Source organism: Nyctereutes procyonoides, unplaced genomic scaffold (genome assembly GCF_905146905.1).
Source record: "Nyctereutes procyonoides isolate TBG_1078 unplaced genomic scaffold, NYPRO_anot_genome, whole genome shotgun sequence".
Classification (NCBI taxonomy): domain Eukaryota; kingdom Metazoa; phylum Chordata; class Mammalia; order Carnivora; family Canidae; genus Nyctereutes; species Nyctereutes procyonoides.
The window spans coordinates 10705648-10729642 of record NW_026575033.1 but is presented as its reverse complement, the minus strand read 5'-3'; the positions used below and the strand labels follow the sequence as shown (position 1 = coordinate 10729642).

General features: G+C 36.8%; 1 protein-coding gene across 5 annotated transcripts in view; it reads right to left on the bottom strand.

Annotated features, from left to right (window-relative positions):
- Positions 1–5098: 5098 nt before the first annotated feature.
- Positions 5099–23995, bottom strand: part of USPL1 (ubiquitin specific peptidase like 1) — a 33236-nt gene continuing 14339 nt past the window's right edge. For all 5 annotated transcript variants that reach the window (XM_055317402.1, XM_055317403.1, XM_055317404.1 and 2 more), the window contains 5 exons: positions 22500–22613; positions 18137–18266; positions 14992–15117; positions 9640–9794; positions 5099–7160 (listed from right to left, as the gene is read on the bottom strand). In XM_055317402.1, coding sequence (XP_055173377.1) covers positions 5281–7160; positions 9640–9794; positions 14992–15117; positions 18137–18266; positions 22500–22613 — 2405 coding nt within the window. In that variant the 3' untranslated portion in view covers positions 5099–5280. The remainder of the gene's footprint in view (positions 7161–9639; positions 9795–14991; positions 15118–18136; positions 18267–22499; positions 22614–23995) is intronic.

Genomic DNA, 23995 nt, shown 5'->3' with positions numbered 1-23995 from the left:
ATGTAAAATTTGTTAAACCATTAAAAATGGTCAACTAGAAACCAAAATTGCCACACAGCAAAGTTTAAACCCATTATATTTAAAGAACAGATATGAATTATTAAGACTCCAATTCAACCACCAAAGGTTGGAAGGGAGGCCCACAGAGCTCTTCATACTCCTTCACATACCTTTCTCCCAGTCTCCCTCTTCAAAAAACCCCCCTCTCAAGAGGGATGCTGCAATTAGAACTCATTGTCCTCCCAATCTCCCCTCCCAGAGAGATCTTATCGTAACCTACACTCTTGTTTATCTGTCACCCTGTGAACTCTAAACCTCCTGGGACATTAAAGCTTTAGATCTCATCTCTCCCAACCTTCCACTCCTATCCAGCACTTTACCCACCCCCAGTGTCCTCTGGGATGCATGGTCTGTCACTGATAGGCCTTCCTGTGTCCTCAACTTCCTAAATGCTTTTCTTCTCTGCCCTATGCTAATGAACTCTGAACATCTGCTGAAGAAACAGCTCCCCCAACAGCCCTGTCAAGTGGTGGCTGTCCTGTGTTCCTGGCTCCTCATGGCTTTTTCAACCACTGTTCCCCTATCTTCATTATAACCCTCCAGTGCCTTTGAAGCACAAACCATTTGACTAAACCACCCACACTGCTCCTTTTGCTATCATTGCCCATTTTCATGCCATTCTGTCTTTTCTTGAGGATTTTAGCTCCTGGCTTACTGCATATTTCTTTCTACCAGGACTCCTGCTGTCATTTAAATGAATTTGCCTTCTATAAAGACTATCTATATACCACCCTGGCCTCTTGATTTTTTTATCTACTCACTTTTCATGGACTTCTCACCCAACCTTGGCCATCCACTTCCCTTGTTTATTTCAGGACTTGCATCACCAATAACTGCACTGTTCCCCAAAACTCAGTTTCAAGCACACTACTTTCTCACCACTAATTACTTACTTGCTCCACTAATCCCACCCTGGCATTCTTTGAATCCACCTCCAATCCAGGGATCCGCCACCACTTTTTAAATGATCATCATCTGTCCTATGTCCTACATCCTTCCTTATCCATCACTGTAATTATTTTCCTTTCGTAAAATCTTAATTCCTTTTCTCCTCTGTCCCATTTGCCTGGCAATACCTCTAACCTTGGATGAATCCAACTTCTCACCTACTCTAATTGGAGAAAAAATAAACAACCATCTTGGCCCATCTCAGTTAAATTTATGGTCATAAACCTCTGGTGGGTTCTCAACACTGTCTAGCAAGCCTACTGCTATGTCCCTGTTCAATTAGCCCTCAAGACTAAAAATTCTAACCTCTCCTCCTCAATTTTCAACTTCTCCCCTCATACTCTCAGCTGGTAATTCTACTATGTCCCTGAGAAAATAAAAATGTGATCTTTCTCATCTCTAATCATCACATCTCCTAATATCTGTATCCATATACTTTGTCTTCCGTAGTATTAAAATGGATAAACTCTTCTAGTTCCTAGGAGGTCACACCTCCTCTGACATCCTGGAGCTCAGCCCTGGGGAAATTTACTCCTGCAACTGTCCCTCCTCTCATCTACAACATCTATGGAAGCTTTGGGTCCACACACACACATATTATGACATCCCCCACCTTAGAAACATTAACAAAAACCTAGATCCCACATTCCCTCACCAAGCACCAGGTGAATGTTTCAAAATGGTAGGTCTCTACCTGCACTTTCTTACCACCCCTTCTCTCTTGGGACCACTTACATTTCTTGTCCCAGCTTCACTGAACTGTCCTCGCCAAGTTACCAAGGACTTCCCAACTACCAAAGCCAATGTTTAATTGGACACCAAACTTATCTGGTCTTACTCCCATGGCCCCTCTTGTTCCCCAGAGCTATTTTAACTCCTTAAGTGACCCCATCCTTTATTGTGACATTAAATGTGACTCATGCATTCATAGTTCCTGAGAATCTCTAGTGTCCACTTCTCCTGAGTCAGAGTTGCAGATCCATCTTCCTATTAAAATGTCTCCATGTGCAAGTCTAATAGTAAACTTACATATCCAAAATTGAATGTTTTCCTTTTTTTCCTGCCCAGTCTGTCCTGTCTCAGTAAACGGCATGACCCATCTGCTCAGGCAACAAAATCTAAGGTTCCTCTTTCTGCCCCATATCCAACCCATCAACACATCCTGTTGGTTCTACTTTTGAAATGCAACAGTAATCCAGCTGCTTTTAAACACCTCCACAGCTATCACCCTAAACTCTGGGGAGGCTGTTAACAGACTACTACTTCTATTCCTACTGGTTGTAGTCATTGTCCACACTTCAGTGGTCCTTTCAGAACTGAGACTAGATCTCGTTATGCCCTTATTGAAACCTTTCAATGGCTTCCATTATTCTCATGCATAGACAAGGTCTTCACTATGGCCCACAAAACCATACAAAAGCTGGCTTCTGTCATCAGCCTTAATCTCATTTTTTCCCTTTCTTACTCTGCTCAACCATAATGGCCTTTTCCCTGTCCTCAATCATGCTAAGGACCCTCACTCCTCAGGACTTTTGTTATTCCTGGAATTCCCTCCCCCTACAGTCACATGGCCAACTCCCCAACTTCGTTAAAGTCCCTGCTTGAATGACACCCATCTCCAAGAAACTTTCCAAGTGCACTCAGTCTAAGGACTCTCTCATTCGCCATTTTCCTCCATAGTATTTAGTACTGGTGTTATCTAGTCAAACCTCATTACTCTGATTCTGTATTTGATTTTGCCTACTTGCTAAGATTTATTTATAACCTTAAAAATCAACACAGGGGCACCTGGGTGGCACAGTAGGTTGGACTTCTGACTCTGGGTTTTGGCTGAGGTCCTGACCTCAGGGTTGTGAGATGAGGCCCTATGCTGGGCTTTATGCAAAGCATGGAGTCGGCTTGAGACTCACTCTGCCCCTCACCACCCCTGCTCTCTAACAATCTTTACAAAAAACAAAACAAAAAACCAACACACAATGCTTTTGTGGTCATTATGGATACCCACAGTCGCCAACATGTGTGACCCCAGTTGAGGTCTAAAATCTTAACACCCTACCTACCTTTTTGACTCCACTCTCATACTGTAAATACATGTTATTTTAATGTATATCTAGCACATCTTTTGCTTTTTATTTGCCTTTTGTTGGTGATTTCACTGTTTAAATGGCCCCCAACTGTTAAGTGCTGTCTGGTATTCCTAAACACAAGATAGGTGTGGCATGCCTTACAGAAGAAATTCATGTGTTAAATAAGTTTCATTCAGGCATGACTTATAGTGCCTGTATTGGTTTTGTATTCAATGGGAATAAACCAATAACGTATACTACATAGTCTTTAAAACAGAAGCACACAAAATACAAAGATATGTGTTGATCACCTGACAATGATGTTGTGACCAGAAGCTCACAGGAACCTTTTGTTTCCCCTAGGAATAATGGGTTCATCTTTCATGTTCATGGAAACTTTATAGAACAGAACCACCACAAGTAAGAATCAACTGTATCTCTCCTATGACCACTTAACATTATAATATTTATTTCCTTGTTTAGAAAGAAGGCAAGTTCCTCTACTAGGCAGGAATACATATTTTTTTAACTGCTTGATCTCTGAAGTTTACAATACCGCTTGGCATTTAGCAGAAATCTAGAAATAATAACAAGGATGAACAAGCAATTCTTCAGAGAAACTCAACTGGCCAATAAAGTTATAGAAAAACTTACTTCACCAGTAATCATGGAAATGTAAATAAAAGCAGCTAAGATTTTTTTCACCCTCAATGCTACTACTTGGTGGTCAAGGTTCAGGAAAGTCAGTCATGCAATCACTAAGACTTTAAAATGCATATCCGTTGACCCAGTGATTCCACTCCTAAAAAATAAGACCTGGGTCTGCACAAAAAGTTAACAAGAGTAACTGCTGTGGCACAATTAATAGCAAAATGGTACAAATCACCTCAAAATCTAAACTGGTGAAACAATAATTCATACATAATGTAGCTATCCAAAAGCTGTCAAAACCATAAGATGGAAAAGTGCTCATTAAACATTAAAAAGATCTTACAAATAGGTACGATATAATTTCTTTAAAGTCTGTAAGCATAAAAATATGAAAATGTTTGTAAGTAGTTACCACTAAATGTTAAGATGGATGGTCCAAAATCTCCATACTTCTATTTGCCCAGTTTCTCCTGACAATAAACATGCAGTACTTTTGTAATCAGAAAACAGGGAATGGAAGGGAGAACTGAGAATAAATTGGACAAATCAATCATGAAGTGTGGAGTCCCTAACAGAGTACTCTATTCCAAGACTGCTACCCTTAAAACTTTAGTAACGACTCCTACTAACTCAAATCACTATAGCAGGATGTGAAGTACCCGAACTTTAAATGAAAACTGACCAGTGGAACACGTACTAACCTCTGTAGTAACCACACTCAATCCCAGCTCTACAATCTACTAAGCTTTGTTCTGTTTATGTTAAATGCAATAAAGTATCTCACTCAGAGAAATGTTGAGGTTTAAATGAATTAGTGTTTCATATAAAACAGAACCCAACTTATAGCAAGTCTCATAATCATCTGATTACCTCCCTGAACTGTTGATTGCAGAAATACATGTGCTGCGAGAAACATATTTATGATGTCAACTTTCGCATATCAAAGAAAATCAGGAAAATAGGTTATTTTCCTGTTAGAGATCATTTACTGACCATGTAACATTACTTAAAAATTCTAGTAACAAGGTTTCCTGCCATCTTTTATAGGTAGAGAAGGAAAGTTGTATGGGGGGTAAGTTTACATTCCAAAGTACTCAACTGGTACAAGAAAACAGGTTTAGGGTCTTATAGGATCACAGAATCATTACCAGTCACACATTCTGTATGCCATATACAAGGACTTAAGTTTGTACAAACTCGTGTTTTTCCTGAACCAGTGTAACCAAAATTAAAACGTAGAAATTTTATGTACCAGATTGTCAGAAACTAGATACTACTTTTCATTTGTAACATTCTGAAATCCTCATTCTACCACAAGACAAAAATGAAGCAAACAAGGAAAACAAATTCTCGATCATTTTAATTTATAAAACAGATGACAAAAAAAAAAAAAACCAAAAAAACAGATGACATGCTTTTTGAGTAGAACCAAAGGTAAAATCTTCAGTAGCTTATATTTTGTTCATGACAAGGCCAGTGTGTAAACACTACTTAATAACAGTAAGCTTTCCCAAGAGCAGTAATAAATATTAAACTAAAAAGAGGTAACATGCACTCAACAACTCTCAAACAGATATTCATCAAAATGAGGTAAGTCTGTGTCATTTGCTAAAGAATTTAATGCTGAAGTGGAAAAAAACTCATCAAAAATATCAGTCTTCATGGAATTTTCCAAGTTCAATGCCCTAATGCAGACATTAGTTGTCAGTGAGTCTGGCTGAACTTCACACTGATTTTTCTTGGTGGGGCTACAGTAATTATGGTCCTGTCTCAGATGTGTGTTTTGGGGAATATTGTTTAATTCAGTAGACACTGGTGCTGGGATGTTGTCATCTCCCATTTCTAAGTATCTAAAGTCTGCCTCCCCATTTTCTGAGTGCTCTGTTGAGACAACAGTTGCAGGAGACAATAATTCTGCTAAAATTTCTTCATGACTCTGACTACTGTATGGAAATCTGGTGCACCCAGATTTATTGTCAGCAGTATCAATTTGATACTGTAGTTCTTTTAACAAGTCTTCTATTGATTCACAATTGTTTCGAGACCCACAATGGGACACATGTTCTAATTTTTCACTTGGAAGTGTTCCTTTTTTGGGGGAAGACATAAGAGCAGCTAATTTCTTCTTTTTTGCCTTAAGTTTTTTAAGAAGTTTTAGACGAAGTTTATGAATCTGACCCTCAACAGAGTCTTCATGGTTTGCTGAAGAAATATCATTTTCTTTTATGTAAGAATCCTGACTGCGGTGAGCTCCGTATGAGGCATTTTCACATTTCTTCGAAACATCTGAATCAGCAATAACATTAGCAGCACATACATGAGAAGTCATGCTACCAGATGATGGACGGCTTGATAGAGGATTACTAACTGTAGGAGGTTTACTTGCACACCTATTAACTTTCCTAGAAGCCCGGTTAGCCTTTTGGTTTACGCCTTTTGTTTTAAAGCCACCAAAATTACTTGCCCCCTTAACTGAAGGCTGCAAATCAGTTACAGTGTTTCTGTTATGAGCTGAAACACAAGGTGGCATAAAAGAAGCACCCTTGCTTAATAAGCCTTTAACCCAACTTCCTACAAATGGTTTCTTCTGAGTTTCTTTCAGAGTTGGATTCTGTACTGACTTCATTATCATGCTTTGAGAAAATGTTGCAGTTTCATTTTTCATCAAATTAGATACCTGAGTTGTAACAGGTTGTTCTGGTTTTAATTTCTCAGTTTTGGGTGAAAGAAACTGTTTTAATGGAGTGTCCTCTAGGGCAACCGTACCCTCAACTTCTATTGGCTTTATTCCATGTATAGGAGGATGAGTAGCATGAGTACTATTCACAGATTTAGTAATTACAACGTCTTTTGTATTCATCTGTGCCAACTGCATGTTTACATCTATTTGAGATGGAAAGCTTAAATCCAAGACTTGGTCTTGAGTAAGCTTTTCAACACATGAAGCTGATAATAAAGAAGCTACTCGTGACTCTTGTGATTGCGAAGTATTTGTTTTGCAGACTCCTGCATTTTCTGCAACATGTTCATTTAGGAAATGTTCAGAGTTAATCTGTATTTCTTCAAGTGTCAAAGACAAAATATCATTGTCAACCAAATCTTCTGGACCTGAAAATAAATGATGTCCACAAGCTACAGCTTCACCCTGCAAGAGACTGCTAGGAGCAACTGCCCCATCAGTGGGGAGAGTTCTTGAGGACGGCCCAGCAGGGGCAGTATCACCCACAGAACACGATGTTGGAGAGGCTGGTTTCTCATCACTGAAAGCAGGCTCATCATTACTCTTTTTAAGTGGAAGGCAGGCAGATGCTTTATCTGTCATTTGGGATGTTTTTCTTTCCCAAATAACAATATGTATCTCTGAACCAAGAACTTCAAATTTCTCACGTCTTTCAGAACGTAGGCCTTTTAGGTCATCACATTCAAGCCAACTTCCTAGGGGATGAGGAAAGTTCAGTAAATAAAGTTAGACATTCAAAACTCACCAGCTTAGGTTCACTTTCTTCTGGCCACTTTAACAGCTATATCCCTGAATATCCAGCAAAGGAGAACATTAGAGAACATGGTCTTATCCTTACGTCACCATTTTTCTCTGCCAAAGGCTAAAGTCTTATTTGGCTAATAAAAGTTAAGGACTGGGACACCTGGGTGGCCTAACGGTTGAGTGTCTGCCTTTGGCTCAGGGAGGGATCGAGTCCCACATCTGGCTCCCTGCATGGAGCCTGCTTCTCCCTCTGCCTGTGTCTCTGCCTCTCTGTCTCTCATGAATAAATAAGGTCTTTAAAAAAAAATCACAGTATTATCACCCAATTTACCCAACAAAATTAGAAAACTGATTGTTTTTCCTTTTACACAAATTTTCAAGATAAATGAAGCCTGTAACCTCAAGTACCAATATTTGCTTCAATTGTTAATTTAGTTCAATTCTTTTCCTTTTTTTGGTTAGGAAAAAAACTAGAGGTTTTTAGGTGCTTGCTTATATTATTTCTGAGCTTCTATTTTCTCATTTGTCAAGTGAAAATGAAGTGATGGATGATAAGAGAAGAGGGGACCCTCCTTTACATACAAAAATCCCTCCAAGAAAACCATTCACTAAATTTTACGGATATATCACATGAACCTACTATTTTTAATTTTATACCCATTAAAGCTTTGAGACTTTTGTTTGCTTCCATCAGTGGTTTTCTACCACACATGCACATTAGAATTACTTGATTCACATTCAGGCTTAATCCCCAGAGATTGATCCAATGACACATAGGAGAGTCAGGACATTTTTAAAACGTAATCATGATTTTTACATGTTGTCACGGATGGAAACCATATAACCATCTAACCTACCTGAAGAGGATCTCAGATTCCCTAGAATGCAGCAAAAAACTAAAATAAGTTTTTTTAGTTTTGTTTACATTATTGAGAATTATTTCCCCTCTAAATCTGAAGTAGGGTAAAACTTTTTTTTTTAATTTTTTTTTAAATTTTTATTTTATTTATGATAGTCACACACAGAGAGAGAGAGGCAGAGACACAGGCAGAGGGAGAAGCAGGCTCCATGCACCGGGAGCCCGACGTGGGATTCGATCCCGGGTCTCCAGGATCGCGCCCTGGGCCAAAGGCAGGCGCCAAACCGCTGCGCCACCCAGGGATCCCTGAAGTAGGGTAAAACTTTAGGTGACAGTATTTCTAAAGTGAGTTTTACTTTGCAAAGTGCCTTTATAACCCATTATTGTGTCATTCACCCAAAACATCCCTAAGAGGAAAACACAAAATATGAAAAGTGTCTAAACAATAGAAAAGAGAAAAAAAAATATCAGAGACCCCTTACCAACAGCCTGATATAACACTTTATGGGGCTAGTGATCTTGTTTAAGACAAAATGAACACTTTGAGAAAAATAAACTCAATATTAAACCATATTAGATAAGTGGAAAGAAAAACTTAGCTGTACTTATGAGCTGTACTTTTAACTTTCTATTGAAAAATTTATTTAAATAAAGGCTTTATCGTGACTATACCAAATTATGGATTTCAGATATTCTATTTTAGTGAGAGAAGACTACATAGTTTGTAATGTCTAATAGTCTTAGATATAGATGTTTACTTCACTTTAAAAAATTTTTTTTTCTTTTTAAGTAGGCTCCATGCCCAATGTGGCACTGAGATCAAAAGTCACATGTTCTACTATAGTGAGCCAGCCAGGCACCCAATGGATGTTGATTTTTACATATATTACTAACAACTGCAAACTAAGCAAAATTTGTTTTTGTTCTTTCTCAATTAAAAACCTTCAGTATGATACTTTCTTTCTAAAAGAAGTACATGGTTACATATCTAAACAAATCAAAATTGCCACCATTCACTTTTCTATACTGAACATATATTACCCATGGAGTAAAAGCAAAAAAATAAAAGCAAACATACTAAGTGGAAAAAAGTAAACTGTAAACCAACACTAGTCTGTGATCTTCTCCTCTGTCTAGAAAAGAAATATGTATATGCATGTATACATATGCATGTATGTATATGCATACATCTACAAAGCAAAGATAGGAGTGTTTCTAAATCAGTGACAGAGGAGACGAGGGGGGCAGAAGAAAAGGCAAGGGCAAGAAGTGAGACGGAAAAAGTGTCAAGGCAAAGTTTGCCTTAAAAAAAAATCTGGAGTTTAGATTTCATGTATTATACAAGAAAGGAGGTTTTTTTTTTAAAAAAAAAAAAAGATTTTATTTATTTATTCATGAGACACACAGAGAGAGAGAGAGGCAGAGACATAGGCAGAGGGAGAAGCACGCTCCCTGCGGGGAACCTGATGTGGGACTTGATCCCAGGACCCCAGGATCATGACCTGAGTCAAAGGCAGACACTCAACCACCGAGCCACCCAGGTGCCCCAAGAAAAAGGTTTAAACACTTACCATCAGGATCTAAAATCCACGTTATAAAATGATTTGCTTGGTACTGAATTACAGAAGTTATTTGATAAAGACAGCCTTCAAAATGAAATGAATAGTGCTGCAAGTCATTACGTGGCAAGCCTTCCACAAAGTGCAACATGAATACAGGAGATACTCTGTGGGAGAGAAAGGCAAATGAAATCAAACAAATGTAATGTCCTGTGCCTGTTATACAAAAGATGATCTGAAGCAAGGAAGTCACACATAATACTCCCAAGGCTAACTGCACTAATTTTTCTTGAGAACCTCCAGATGTGTGCCTTAATTAGAAATGGAGAACTCACTCTACAAAGTATGTAACAGTAAACCCTTCTCAGAATGGTATCAGTGACAGTTGGAAGCCATCATGCAATAAGGTTCTAACACAGACCATTAAACAAAAATTGCTCTGTAAGCTGCAATGCTGCTTTGGCTTAAAGAAGATCTCTTTGTAACATAACTACTCTATAAAATCGCAGGGAAAAATCCAGACCTTTTAGACTTTTCTTGGACATCTAGTGCCCAAATGAATTACTTTTATTAGATAGATAATAGGTACTATGTGAAGCAAAGTAACAAACCTAAGACATTAAACATTTTAAAAACCTCAACATGCTAATAATTTGGCCTATTTCACTGTTATCTCAGGAAGCAGACAGGTCCATCGAAGTGCAACTTTTACTTAGGAATTTTAATTTGTACCTATATAGAGAAGAAAATACAACATACTAGTTGATTTACTAGAAACTTTAAGACATCCATGATTTCAGAAATACACTTTATGATTACAGTAACATGACAAACCAGAACATATAACCCAAAGATGTCCCTCAACCAAATTTAACAAAGCTTTCAGGATTTAAGAAAGATGTCGAAAATATCTCTTTTCCTAATATTTAAACAACTATCAAACTTACTTAGCTTATCCAAGTTTATTCAGCTGAAATGAACTTCAATGTCCAAAATGCAGATTATTCAGTGACAAGGAATGAGTAAGTTATCTCTTGTCAATCATTGTTAGAGGAATAATCAAGTCTTCAAAATTTAAGTACCTATAAATAAAAAGTCCTGTAAAACTGTCTATAATGCTAACCCTTTATCATACCTATTTAATTGATCTAAGATACCACCAATTATAACATGTACCACTAGTGAAGAAAACTGCCAACTAAACTCTATCATGCCATCAATTCTTAGATGTACTCCCATTTCAAATATGTTAACATGTAAAGAGCGTGCCTTTGAATCAATGACCCACAGTGAAACTAGAGATAGGTTCTCACAGCTGGACATGCAGGCTTAGGCACCTGCCTGACTCTATTAAGTACTAATACTTAGTTCTCTTGGTCTCATATGATACCTTTTCAAGATATCTTCTGAGGCCAGTTACTAAAACATTCTCTTGATTCCTAGACTATACAAACTCATAAATTTCCTGCCTTCTTTGTGTGAGTTAAACGTGGAAAGTGTTAAATAGGCAACATTTCTTTCTTAATGGCATATTTTTAAGAAATACAACTTATAAACACGATGGCATCTTGGATTCAATAAAATAAAGCATATGCCCCCTCCTCCTTCTCTAGTTCATTTTTTTTCTGGGTCCCCTAGGCTCTATCTAGTGTCCCTTAAAAGTCACAGGTTCCTCCTACCCATAATTCCAGCTGATCTCATTTCCAGCCACTCAGCTGAGAGTAGAACTTACTCCTACCTTGGGAATAGATATTGTTCTCAGGCTGCTGCTTACCCATAATGCCTGTCATGTCAAAGATGATGCTCAGAGCTGAGAGGATCAAGTTAGGTACTGATTCAACCATAAAAAAATTGGATGGGACAGGTTAACAGAACTGGAAAGAGAGTCACAAGAGATTTCAAGCTAAGATCCATTTGTATTCACCTCCCTAACTTGAGATTAAACTCCTCTTATAAGGATCTACTCTCAGGAAAAGAGAAAACAGGAAATAGAGAAAGCAGCACACAGGAACTGTGCTAACTGCCCTGCTACCCACAGACAGCAGGGAAACACTAAGTCCCTGTCCCACAAAGAGCAGCCACAGTCTCGTGTGAATAGCCAAGAGGACTAGTGTTTTATTTTTATCCTAACTAATGCAATGTAGTAATTCATATTTTAGAAAATGCAATTTTAACGATGTGAATATATGTATTTCTGAACCATAAAAATATAGGCTTTAGGTAAAAAAAAAATCTGCAAATGTAATTTTGAAATCTCCTTAAATTTTAGATCTAATTACATCACTGAATGATTTCATATTTCAGACTGACAGAAAAATGAAAAATATGAGTAAAATCAGACATAATTAATTAGAATTGGTTCATATTAATTGTAAACAAAATACTTCTTCAGAAGTATTCAACTCTTCAACAAAGGTTTACAACTGTATTCTTTAGAATTAAGTTCAAGGATCTCAGAAATAATATAGCATTTTTTTTGCCACACAATAAAGACAATACTTAAATTAAGAAACATAATTTTAATTATTTTATGTATAAGTACTCCATCCAAACTTTCATGACATTTTAATACGGTCTATAAACACAGAAAAGAAACATCTAACTTCTCTTCCTACCCTTTACAGTCGTTAAAAAAATAAATAAATAAAAATCACTGTTAAAAACGAAGTTTACATAAATAAGCTTTTCAAATGACAATCCAGCATAGTGTAAGACCAGACTCCTAGAGGTGGTCATGACAGTAGTGAGGTTCATTTTAAGAGTTTGTGATGTAAAATTAAATCAGGTTCTAAGCTGGTGCTCCACAACACCATACTCTGAATATAATTTCTAAATGATTTACTTAAAGTAGAAGATGTGAACTTGTTAGATCTCATTCACCTGATTTATCAATGGACTCTTTCTAATGGGAACATATTAGAAGTGCAGATTACCTGAGACAAAGTGTTCAGGGAACTTATAATACTATTAACTTTTAGAATGCTATAAGGTTAAATTATGCATAATATCATGATGGACCTAATTACTTTTAAGTTATCCTTAAAAACGATATTAAATTTGTTTCTAAATTCTATTAGATGTCAACAAATCAAGAATATGAATTTCAAAGTAAAAAACTACAGAGGACTTTATAAAGACCTTGTCATTTATATTTAAATGAATTTTACATACTAGCTCAATTACTTTTGAATATAGTAAAAGTCCAAACTATAAATTCTGCTTATAAATTAGAACTCTAAACACATTTCACATCGAAACACTTATACCTAACAGATACATTGCCAGATCAGAGCATGAATCTTTAATGTTAAATAAAGCAACATATCTGTATAATGAAAAATTTTATGTTGCAATGCGATCAATTAACAGATCAAACAAAATAGTAGTATAATTTTATCTTCAATGCTAGGGCTTGAGAAAGAGCAGATATAGCTGTTAGATGAAATCACATACACCAGGAAGCTCCAAACAACCGAACGGTCCAGTATAGGATGGCAGATACCCACATCTTGTTGCCCTTTTACTACCTTTTCATCAAGGACAAGGCTTAAACAAAAAAAGGCTCCTGTAACACTTCAATCTAAAAGTTTGAAACCCCAGACAGCCACGAAAGACTATGGACCTCAGGTTAAAGGTTCTCTTTTTCTTTTCCACTCAAATGCTATCAAATGATAGTGAATGACCAAAAAAAGGAGGGTAATAAACCAAAAGAAGGAAAAGGAGACATAAGCAAACAAGAAAACAAGTATTCTGAAGGCAAAAAGCAAGCAGGAAAGCGGTCACTTAGCAGACTGGATGAAGTGATGACATGAGTGCTATGGAGTGGGCACAATGATGAAAAGAGCATATGTATACCCCACAGATCCCTTGAAAGACTCAATACTGATAGGTGACAAATGAAGAATGTGGGGTTAAGGCCCGGATATAAAAACTGGGATTGTGACAGAATGAGTGCGTAAAGAGCACTCCCATGCACTAGGCCTGGAGAAGAATCAGTATAACCTTGAACACTGAAGCAGCAGCATAAAAAGTGGCAGAAGAATGGTTTCTAGAAAAAAAGAGGTGGGTGGGTGGGGAAGAGGATTCAAAAACTGTGAAACACTTAATTGTTTGGAAAATTTATCGATGGGTATGTGAAGAATTTGGAAAAAATTCACAATGCATACATAAACAATGCAAATGAAAACACAAAGAAATTAGTAATTCCAGGAAAAATTAAAAGTTACAAAAGAAATGAAACATAACCATGTATACTGCTTGGATAGAGATAGAATATATGTATATTTATAATAATTAACAGTACTGATTTAACAAAAAATGTAATCCTATAGGAAGGAGGACAGGGAGAGGATAGACATGGGGCCCAGGTATTGGGTGTAAGGCCCCAGTCCTCCACTACTATAAAAGAAGACTATATAAAGGTGGAATAAGACTGTATAAAGGTGGAATGAGCACACTGTTCTGAATTGCCCAAGTAAATACTACCTTAAAGGTGTCAAGTGCATGCTTAAAGGAGAGGAGGTAGGAGCCGCACTGCTCTTTTTTCCTTGAGTCTGGGCACTGTTAGATTAAGAATCTATTTGTATGAAAACAAATTTTTAGTACAGACTGAAGGATTTCCTGTCACATCCTCCAAGAGCATCAGAAAAGGTAAGAAAAGTTTAATGTGCCTGGTTTTCCGGGACACCAAATTATACCTCCAAACATTTCTTTACTGCAGAGTAAGAGGTGAGGTGACTAAACATGAAGGTTACAAAGGATGTCTAAGTGTGTGTGAGTATATTAACAAAGAGAAACAGACAAACTGCCTATAATGGAACTGACCTCTGAGTTTAAAATATGGGGCTTCTGGTGGTAGTTTTGGAGCAAGTAATTCCAACCAGTGGTCCCACCGAGGACAAAAAGAAAAGCTGGCAAAATATAATAAAAACACATCTGCTCAAAGGCAGCAGAAAGCTTATAAGAAGATGAAGAATTAGCTTGGGTTCCGGGAGAAGATAGGAATTCAGACAGATGAGCCTGTGGTTCATCTTTGAGTCATCTTAGTTCTTGAAATTAGATTAAGGGAATTACAGAATTCTAGTGACTCCAGGCACTTGGCAGAGGAGAGAAAAACTGGAAGATTAATATCCTTAAAGGGAGAAAAAAGGTAAAGGAAAGAAAGGCACCAGTAGAGCAGGGTCAGACAATCACCCCAAGACAGGTCTTCATTGGTATTTTGTCTGGGACAGTTTGCTTAGTGACCAGAATAACTATGTTATTTAACTCAAACTTCTGAAAAGTAGGTTAGTCATTACTTTCAATTCTACACACTAAATCCACCTTCATTTTTGTTCTAAAAAGAGTAAGGCAATTTTAACTCACTTTTCCAATATCATTTTTCTTATCTGTGACTTATTGCTGCAATTGTTACATGGACCAAAATGGGCAGCATTAAGTGGGTGCCACTCAGGGATGACATTTGTAAAAGTGACCAGATTCTTCATACATCTGCCAAAAAAACGAGACATAACTTAAATTCATTTAAATTCATTTACATTAATTTAAATCAATGCCTAAATCTTGGTTCATGATAAAATAAATATAATAAATTCACATGCCAATGTTCCTTCCAAATCATAGTAAAGCTCTCTGTGAAGACTCTTCACAATAATTATCTCTATTTTTTCAGCTGTAAGATAAAGAAAAATGTTCAAAGCAGGGTTTCTCAAGAGCAATACCAATGACATTTTACACTGGGTAATTCCTTGCTGTGAGGCACTGGTCCTGTGCAGAGGATGTTTAGCATCATCCCTGGCCTCTATCTAGTAGATGCCATTAACCGCCTCCAATTGTGGCGGTTAATGGCATTAGCTCCAAACACTACCAAATGTCTCCTGAAATACAAAACAGTCCCTAGTTGAGAGCCACTGTTTCCAAAATTATTAAGAGCTCATTCCTTCCTTTTAAGATTCACAATCTGGCTATCCATTTGACAACCAAAAAGGCATTTACAAATATATAATCAGGAATACATACAACTTAATTTTCTTAATCTTTAAAAAATTAGAATACCAGTTGTAATTGTTTCACTGGTTACAGAAGTTTTAAAATTGCACTTTAGCCTAAATACTTGACAGCAACAGGCACCTAGAAAAATGGTATTTAAAGATGTACACTACATCTCAACTGGATTCCCTTTAATAAAAATACCTTTAAAAGAGCAATTAATTACCAAAGAGACACTAGCTTTTTTTCTATATAATAACAAACACTGATCAATCATAAGTGACATAAGCACAGACTGCTACAAATATACCAGTTCTCAGGGAAGCTAACATTTTAAAAGCAAAGGGGCATAATGTCATCACTAAAATGGAATGACTTATTTATTATACCAAATTCTTTGTTCTCAGAGATGATGACTGAGTAAAGGCTCCTATTTTTTGATCTATAAACAGGAATTTGTCTCAGCAAATAAATGTTAATTGCACCACATGACAGCGAACATTTTTGAGCACTTACTATGTTCAAAGCAGGGTACTGTGCTGTGCTAAGCACTCATCTCCCAAACAACCCTAAGTGGCAGGTACTATTCTCTCCATTTTACAGACAAGCAAAGTGAAATACAGAGCGTATATCATTTGATGACAAATGATAGACCTGAGATTTGAATATAGGGAGTCTGACTCCAAACACGTTTTTAACTGCCTCCAAAATATACTTTGTAAATAAAGTAAAATCTTAAACTGGGCCTAAAAACAGCAGCATAAAACCATGAGTTTGCTGGATATTCTCCCAACAGATTTAGTGGAAACAGATTTAAACTATGATATACTAAGACGTATTTAATGAAATGCCACTTCATTTTAGCTTTTCCTCTTTAACTGTTTTTAGAACAGAAGAATTAACAAACAGCAGCAAACCCAATTGGCCAGTGGTTTCCTTCCCTTGAGCCCTCAGAGTTTTTTTTATACACCTCCAAAATGCACTTAACATTTTGCATCCAAAAGATCAAAAATAATTACTAAGTCACTGACCTTCAATTTTGTGTTTATCTGTTATCTCACTAACTTTGGCCAGGATACAGATTATTTTTCTATTGAGTTCCTGGCACACAAAATATACTCAATGAAAAGATGTCAAACAACTCAGATGTGGATTTTGAAAAAGCTGTATAATTAAGCTACTTTTAATCATCAAATTTGTTTATATTATTTAAAATCCAGGTGGTGATTAAGGAATATACCACAGTCAGCAGGAAAGTCTGAGGCCAGGAAACCTAAGCCTGAATTTTGTCACTTAGTAGTGTGTCACTTCGGGCCTTTCAAGGTTCACATTTGTCTTTCCACATTTATCAGATAAGGAAAAGATCAGTGATCTGATATGAATCAGTGACACAAGACCAGGAAATACTCGTTCTTATACTCATAAAAAATTATTTAAGTCCTAGGTATGAGTGAAATGCTTATTCTTACTCTCTTCTAGTCATTTTGAGCTAAGTGGTAAAAAGTTTTCTGGTTCTGTTACCTGCATACCAAAAATAATCTCAATTTAGATAATATCTAAGCAATAGTTTCCACTTACATTTTTATTTAATAATTTTAAGAGGCTCTAAATTTTCTAATTTGCTAGTAGGTAAGAAAAGAGGAAAGGACTGAAAGAATTATCTCTATTATAGTAATTTGAATAAATGACCAACAGAATCAGTTTGGTAATCTTTTTAACTGCCAGCCAGCAACTTTCTCTGTGCAATGAAAACTTTCTCTGACTCCTCTTCCAAAACATACTCTCCTCTTATTATATGGTCAGTGTATGGAAACAAAAGAAATCCACTGCCGCTTTCTTCTCACACGGTTCTTCCCAAGTCCCAATCTCAGAACATTAATGACTGTGTGTCAATCATGATCCCTCTAAATCCTCATGAGAGGATGAGAGAAGGCATGAGAGAAGGAGAAAGTAGGCTGAGACAGCTCACATGCAAGAGGATTCTGCTGGTGGCTGGTCTCATGGAGGACTAGGAGAGCCAAAGTAACCTCTCAGGACTATTAACAGATTCTGGAAGCCTAAAATCAGTTTCTACCATGATAAAAATGTAACCAAACAAAAACCCTAGTTGCTAACAGAGAAATAAACAAAACCTATCATTTCAAAGAATTCTAAGAAGTATTCTAACTCAGCAGGGAATCTAGAGGGGGAGCTGTGAGAGGAATGTACTAGTCTTCCCATTTGTACCCCCTTCCACTGCAAAACTTAAGAAAAAACTCTTACTAATTAGTAATCTAGGCAAACCATGGTTTTTTATTCTTCCAGTTTAAAGAAGCAAGTAAACTGTAGTTTCTGGGGATCAAATTTTTCCTTTTAATCTTAATGGTGAGGAGACTTCAAGATACAGAAGGAATTTTACGGAGCGCAGAAGGAACCATGGTGAGAGCAGTGCTATGAATGGAAGCAAGTTTTATTCAAATTTTATTACTCGGAACAATTTTTAATAAAATATGTCCATTTTAAAAAAGAGAGAAAGACTAACCTATTTTGATACTTGTGTCCACATTGTGAACAATCAAAATTCCATGAGAAAGAATACATGAAGAGCTTTTCAATGAGGGGTTCCATTTTTAAGAGCAGGGGAAGTGCAAACACGGGACTTTCCATATCACCTTTAAAAAGAAAGGGAAAATTACTGCTCATAATTAACTCAAAGAAGTAAAACAAAATTATTAACTTATCTTTTCTCACTATATTCACAGTACAAATATATGCGAAAATATATGACAGAGTTAAGTTATGCACAGTTGGGCAAGGGGGAGTTTTTAAGAAAAAAAAGTTTTTTTAAGAGAGAGCACAGGCACATGGAGAAGGGCAGAGGGAGAGGGAGAGAGAATCTCAAGTAGACTCCCATTGAGCATGGAGCCTGACGCAGGACTCAATCTCATGACCCTGAGGATGACGTGAGCTGAAATCAAGAATCATACACTTAACTGACTGAGCCACTCAAGACAGAAAAGACCTAAAAAAATCTCCTCAGATCTATTTTAGTTTTTCTCAAAAAAAAAAAAAAAAAAAAAAATCCTCAGAGCTTGAACAGCTCTAGAGTATAAGACAAAATTGTAATATAGGATTATAAAAACAAAATAAAAATATACAAACAGTTCGCCACAAATACTAAAAACAATATATCTATCCAGTTTAACACTGCAGAATAGTGTCAGAGTGGACAAAACCATTTCTAGGGATGCCTGGGTAGCTCAGCAGTTGAGCGTCTTTCAGCTCAGAGCGTGATCCTAGAGTTCCAGGATTGAATCCCACGTCGGGTTCCCTGCATGGAGCCTGCTTCTCCCTCTGCCTGTGTCTCTGCCCCCCTCTCTCTGTCTCTGATGAATAAATAAAATCTTAAAAAAAAAAAAAAGCCATTTCTAGTCCAACTCTCTTGTTCTGCATGTGGAGAGAACGATACACAGGGTTAAAGGGCCTGCCTCAAATCTCCCCACTGCTCATCTACCACTCTTCCTAAAATCCTTTAGGCTCATCTTTTAATAACTGAAATTAGGGGCATCTGGGTGGTTCAGCTGGTTGAGCATCAGCTCTTGATTTTGACTGTTGTGATCTCAGGCTATGAGACAGAGCCTCATGTAGGGCACTCTGAGTCTGCTTGAGAGTCTCTTCCTCTGCCCCTCTCCCTGCTCTCTAATAAATAACTTTCTCTCTCTCTAAAAAAGATAAATAAATAAAGTTCAATGACTTTAAGATCAGAGAAGATCTGAATTCTGGTGTCATTAAAACAAAAACTGAACAGTGAATCAATCCAGTCTTCCAGTTTTGAGATCAACAGACATTTTATTTTTTATTTTTTTAAAGATTTTATTTTTATTTATTCATGACAGACACGGGGGGTGGGGGGGTTGCAGAGACACAGGCAGAGGGAGAAGCAGGCTCCATGCAGAGAGCCGGACGTGGGACTTGATCTCGGGTCTCCAGGATCACGCCCTGGGCCAAAGGCAGGTGCTCAACTGCTGAGCCACCCAAGGATCCCTCAACAGGCATTTTAAATAGGATTTACATTCTACTCTTGTTTTCCAATTTATTTCTCACCTTCCTGTCCCCAGGGGAGCTTAACTGCCACTCTACTGATTCAACTCTAGAAAGAATCGGAGTCCTTCCTTCCGTTGCCTCCCCTGGGACACTATCACTTCCATGGTCCAGCTCTCCCCCTAGCCTGGAGTGACAGTAGCCTGGAACACGGCCAGAAGGAGTCACCTTGGCAGGACTCAACAACAGAGCAGGAGGTGTTACTGCCTAAGCATGCTCTATAAATACCAATAGTTAATTTAACAATCACCTTTGTAGCGACTCTTCCACCACTACTTTTGTACAAAAATAAAAATCAAAATATTTTTTATAAATAGAAATAAATACAAATCAGTCTCCTAAACAGGAACACACACAGCAACAGCACACGCAAACTGTTAAAACAGCACTTAATATAGCAGGAGTTTGTAATAGTTACTAGCATTTAAATCTTACTCTAAATATGAATTGAAAAGTAAATAATCTACTTCATAATGACAACATAGAATCTTCAGGTCTAAAAATACATATAATTCTCAGTGAATCAAAATATGAAAGAAAAATATAATAGAAGAGCTCAGAACACACTGTTAAATAAGTTATATGCCTACAGATTTTAAGGAATTTATCTAGCTCCTAAATGGATCCTAATTATTTTTCCTTTGTTTACAAATTTTATGGGTATTAAGCATAAAGCATCCACTAGAGAACATATAATACCAATTAATTTCAATTTTTATAACCTCCTGCTGCAATTAGTTAAGTGGTTTCTTTGCCTATAGTATCTTCATCCCAATGCCTACCCAACTACTAGTTTGCATATTTCCCTAAAATACCATCATTTGCCATGATACAAATCTTTCAGTGACTCTCTGCTGTCTAGTCAAGTTTTCCCTTCTGGTAATTGCTCACTAACGTTTTCTGGCCAATTTTCTATCAATTTTCTTTTTTTAAAGCAATGCACAGAATTCTTTACAAGAGAGCCAGGATATTATCTCTTTGTTCTATCTTTACCCAAAGGTTTCAAACTTCAATGTGATCGTATCTACCGCTATTTTATGTAACTTATTTAAGAAACGCTTCTCCACTAAGTGATATAATATTCACCCATATTTTTTCCCTAAGTTATATAATTCTGCTTTTCCATGTTTATGTCTTTAAATAGGCTGAAGTTTCTTCTGATTACAGTGTCAAGTAGGGATCTAATTTCCCCCTTCTCAGGAACCAACTGTCCCAGCACCATTTACTAGACAGCTTTTCCTTTCCCCACTTACCTGCATCACCACCTCTGTCACATGATATGAGGTAATAAGCAAAAGGAGAGGGTTTACATCTGTACTCTATTCTGTTCTACAGTCTGTATATCCCTACACTGGCATACATATCTCAAAAACTAAATTACTCTTTAAAATTACATAAATAAGCACAAATCACAAGTTTATTTTTCCTTTAAAAAAATTAGACATTAGAAAGAAAAAACTAAATTGAAGAGAGCAGTTGCCTTTGTGGGGAGGTAAGGAAGAACTGAATGGGAAAAAGTACAAAGGGGGCTTTACATGTATTTGTGATATTTTATTTCTTAAACTGCAGGAAGGGGGAACAGAAAAGATGGTTTATAATGTACTTTTTAAAAACAATCAAAATGATACAATGACAGATCTTAAAAAATTTAATCAACACTCAGAATCAGTAGACTCTAGTCCTCTTTGTTTAGAACTTGAAAGTACGGGATCCCTGGGTGGCGCAGCGGTTTGGCGCCTGCCTTTGGCCCAGGGCGCGATCCTGGAGACCCGGGATCGAATCCCACATCGGGTTCCCGGTGCATGGAGCCTGCTTCTCCCTCTGCCTGTGTCTCTGCCTCTCTCTCTCTCTCTGTGACTATCATAAGTAAATAAAAATTTAAAAAAAATTTAAAAAAATTTAAAAAAAAAAAAAAAGAACTTGAAAGTACATGTTAACATTCAGAATGAGAACACGTACAATATAGGTTTTTTAAAATGTACTCCAAAGCAAAGATTATATTTCACTAGTAAGATCTTCTGCTCTAACATAGCACCTATTAACTACTGAATGAGTAGTATGACCACAAACAAGAGAGGAATTCTATTGTATTAGAAGAGCTGTATGCTTGCCCAATCGCTATGATTGGAAAAAATAATAATTTAAAAATTCCTTCTCTGTTACGTAGAAAACCAGGCCCAAAGCTGCAGTGGAGCAAGATGCAACCATGTCCCAAATAAAATTATAAGGGCTAAGAAGAGTGCTGATTCAGACCTGGGGAGAAATCACTGTTTAATTCAAATGGGAACTGGAGTAGGGACCCTGAATAAAACATATCAGGTCACTCCAGGAGGGAAAGGATACCTGCAAAAGGCACCACGGGAGCCCTGGTCTATACTCAGGTAATCTTAGGGAAAAGGCTCATTTTAAATGAATATACACCCAACAGATCAGTGGTTAGGGGTAAGAACAGAGGCTGAAGGAGCCTGAAGAAAACTTTTTTGGTAACAGAACTGTTCTCTATATTCTCTATTATTATTATTCATTTGAGAGAGAGAGACGGAGAGAGCACTAGCAGAGGGGAGGGAGAAGCAGAAACCCTGCTGAGCAGGGAGCCTGACATGGGGCTTGATCCCAAGACCTGGAGATCATGATTTATACTGAAGGCAGACGCATAACCAGCTGAGCCACCCAAGAAACCACACAGATGCTCTCTCCCAATAATCTAATTACCCAAAGTAATAAAACAGTATTATATTTTCTTATAACGTAAGTACTTCTTTATGGTAGATGAGTAATACAGTTAAATTTTACAAATTACTTACCTAAGGTGCATCTAAGCTGAGGCTGAAGCCTAATGAAAATTTCATCTCTGACTTCATTTAGACAGGCTTCTATCTTTGCAAATATTTCTGAAGTAAGTTTTTCACAATCTCCATCTAAAAATGAAGTACATATTATTAACTTACCAATCTATATCTTTCCACAGAAAATTAAAACATTACCAAGAATGTAAATTCATCACAGTCAATAAATTTTGCAGAGACAAAATGGAAAACACAAAATTTCCTTAATTCTCATTCCTCTCTCTGTGCTATACCATATATTGCCTTAATATTCCCTCAGCCCAGTATCATTAGTTCCAAATGCATGAGCCAGAATCAGGGCTTGAGTAAATCTCAGTGAAAGCCTTTCTCAACCAAATAGCCACAGGCCTAGTAAAAGAGCTACATATTCAGATATTCTGCCTATCCTTGAAATAAATGAAGCTATGTTTTTACATGTAATTATTACTCATTTTAGAGACATCTACCCATTTATTTCTTTGTAGAACTTTTATTACCGCACATGAATTTGCATCATTAAAAACTTTGTGGGTTAGTTATTACACTCCCAACTAAACCACAGTTTTTATTAACCCTTATCCTACTACTAGACATTTAGATTGTTTTTCTCACTATTATAAATATTACCATGATAAACATTTTCTAGGCACATATTTATCCATGTTTTTGTTCATTTCTTTAGGATTAAAGTCCTCAAAACAGAATTAATTGTGCCAGAAAACCAGCCCCCATATAAATCTGACTCTAATTATTCTTTTTTTTTTTTTAAAGATGTTATTATTTATTCATGAGAGAGACAGAGACAGAGAGGCAGAGACACAGGCAGAGGGAGAAGCAGGCCCCATGCAGGGAGCCCGATGTGGGACTCCTTCCCAGGTCTCCAGGACCACACCCCGGGCTGAAGGTAGTGCTAAATAGCTGAGCCACCCAGGCTGCCCTAACTCTAATTATTCTTAAGCTACAAAAGATTTCACCAAAATGTATTACAAATAATTCATATAGCCTGATCATATTCTGTTGATCTGTTTTACTATGAAACTATCTGTATTCTCCTATAATAATAAGTAAGCATTAACCAGAATTTTTATTTGACCATATCAAAAAAAAGGAGAAAACTGTAAGCTTCAATTCAAAGACAACTTAAACAAATGCAATTACAACCAAGTTACAAAACTACAATTATTCTGCAAAAAATTAATATAACTGAACATACAACATAGTGAAATAAAGAAAATTAAGAGCATACTCACTAAGGTAGAGAACTGCTGAATCATTTCATTGTACACCCAAGACTAATACAACACTGTATGTTAATTATGGTTCAATAAAAAAAGAAACAAAAAATAAAGTGGCTATGCTTTATAAAAAAATATAATTAAAATTAATTCAATATTCAAGTCAAAATTTGAACAAGAAATATGCTCTTCTGTAATCATCGACTGAACTGTTACCTAATTCAGTATTGAGGTTCCTGT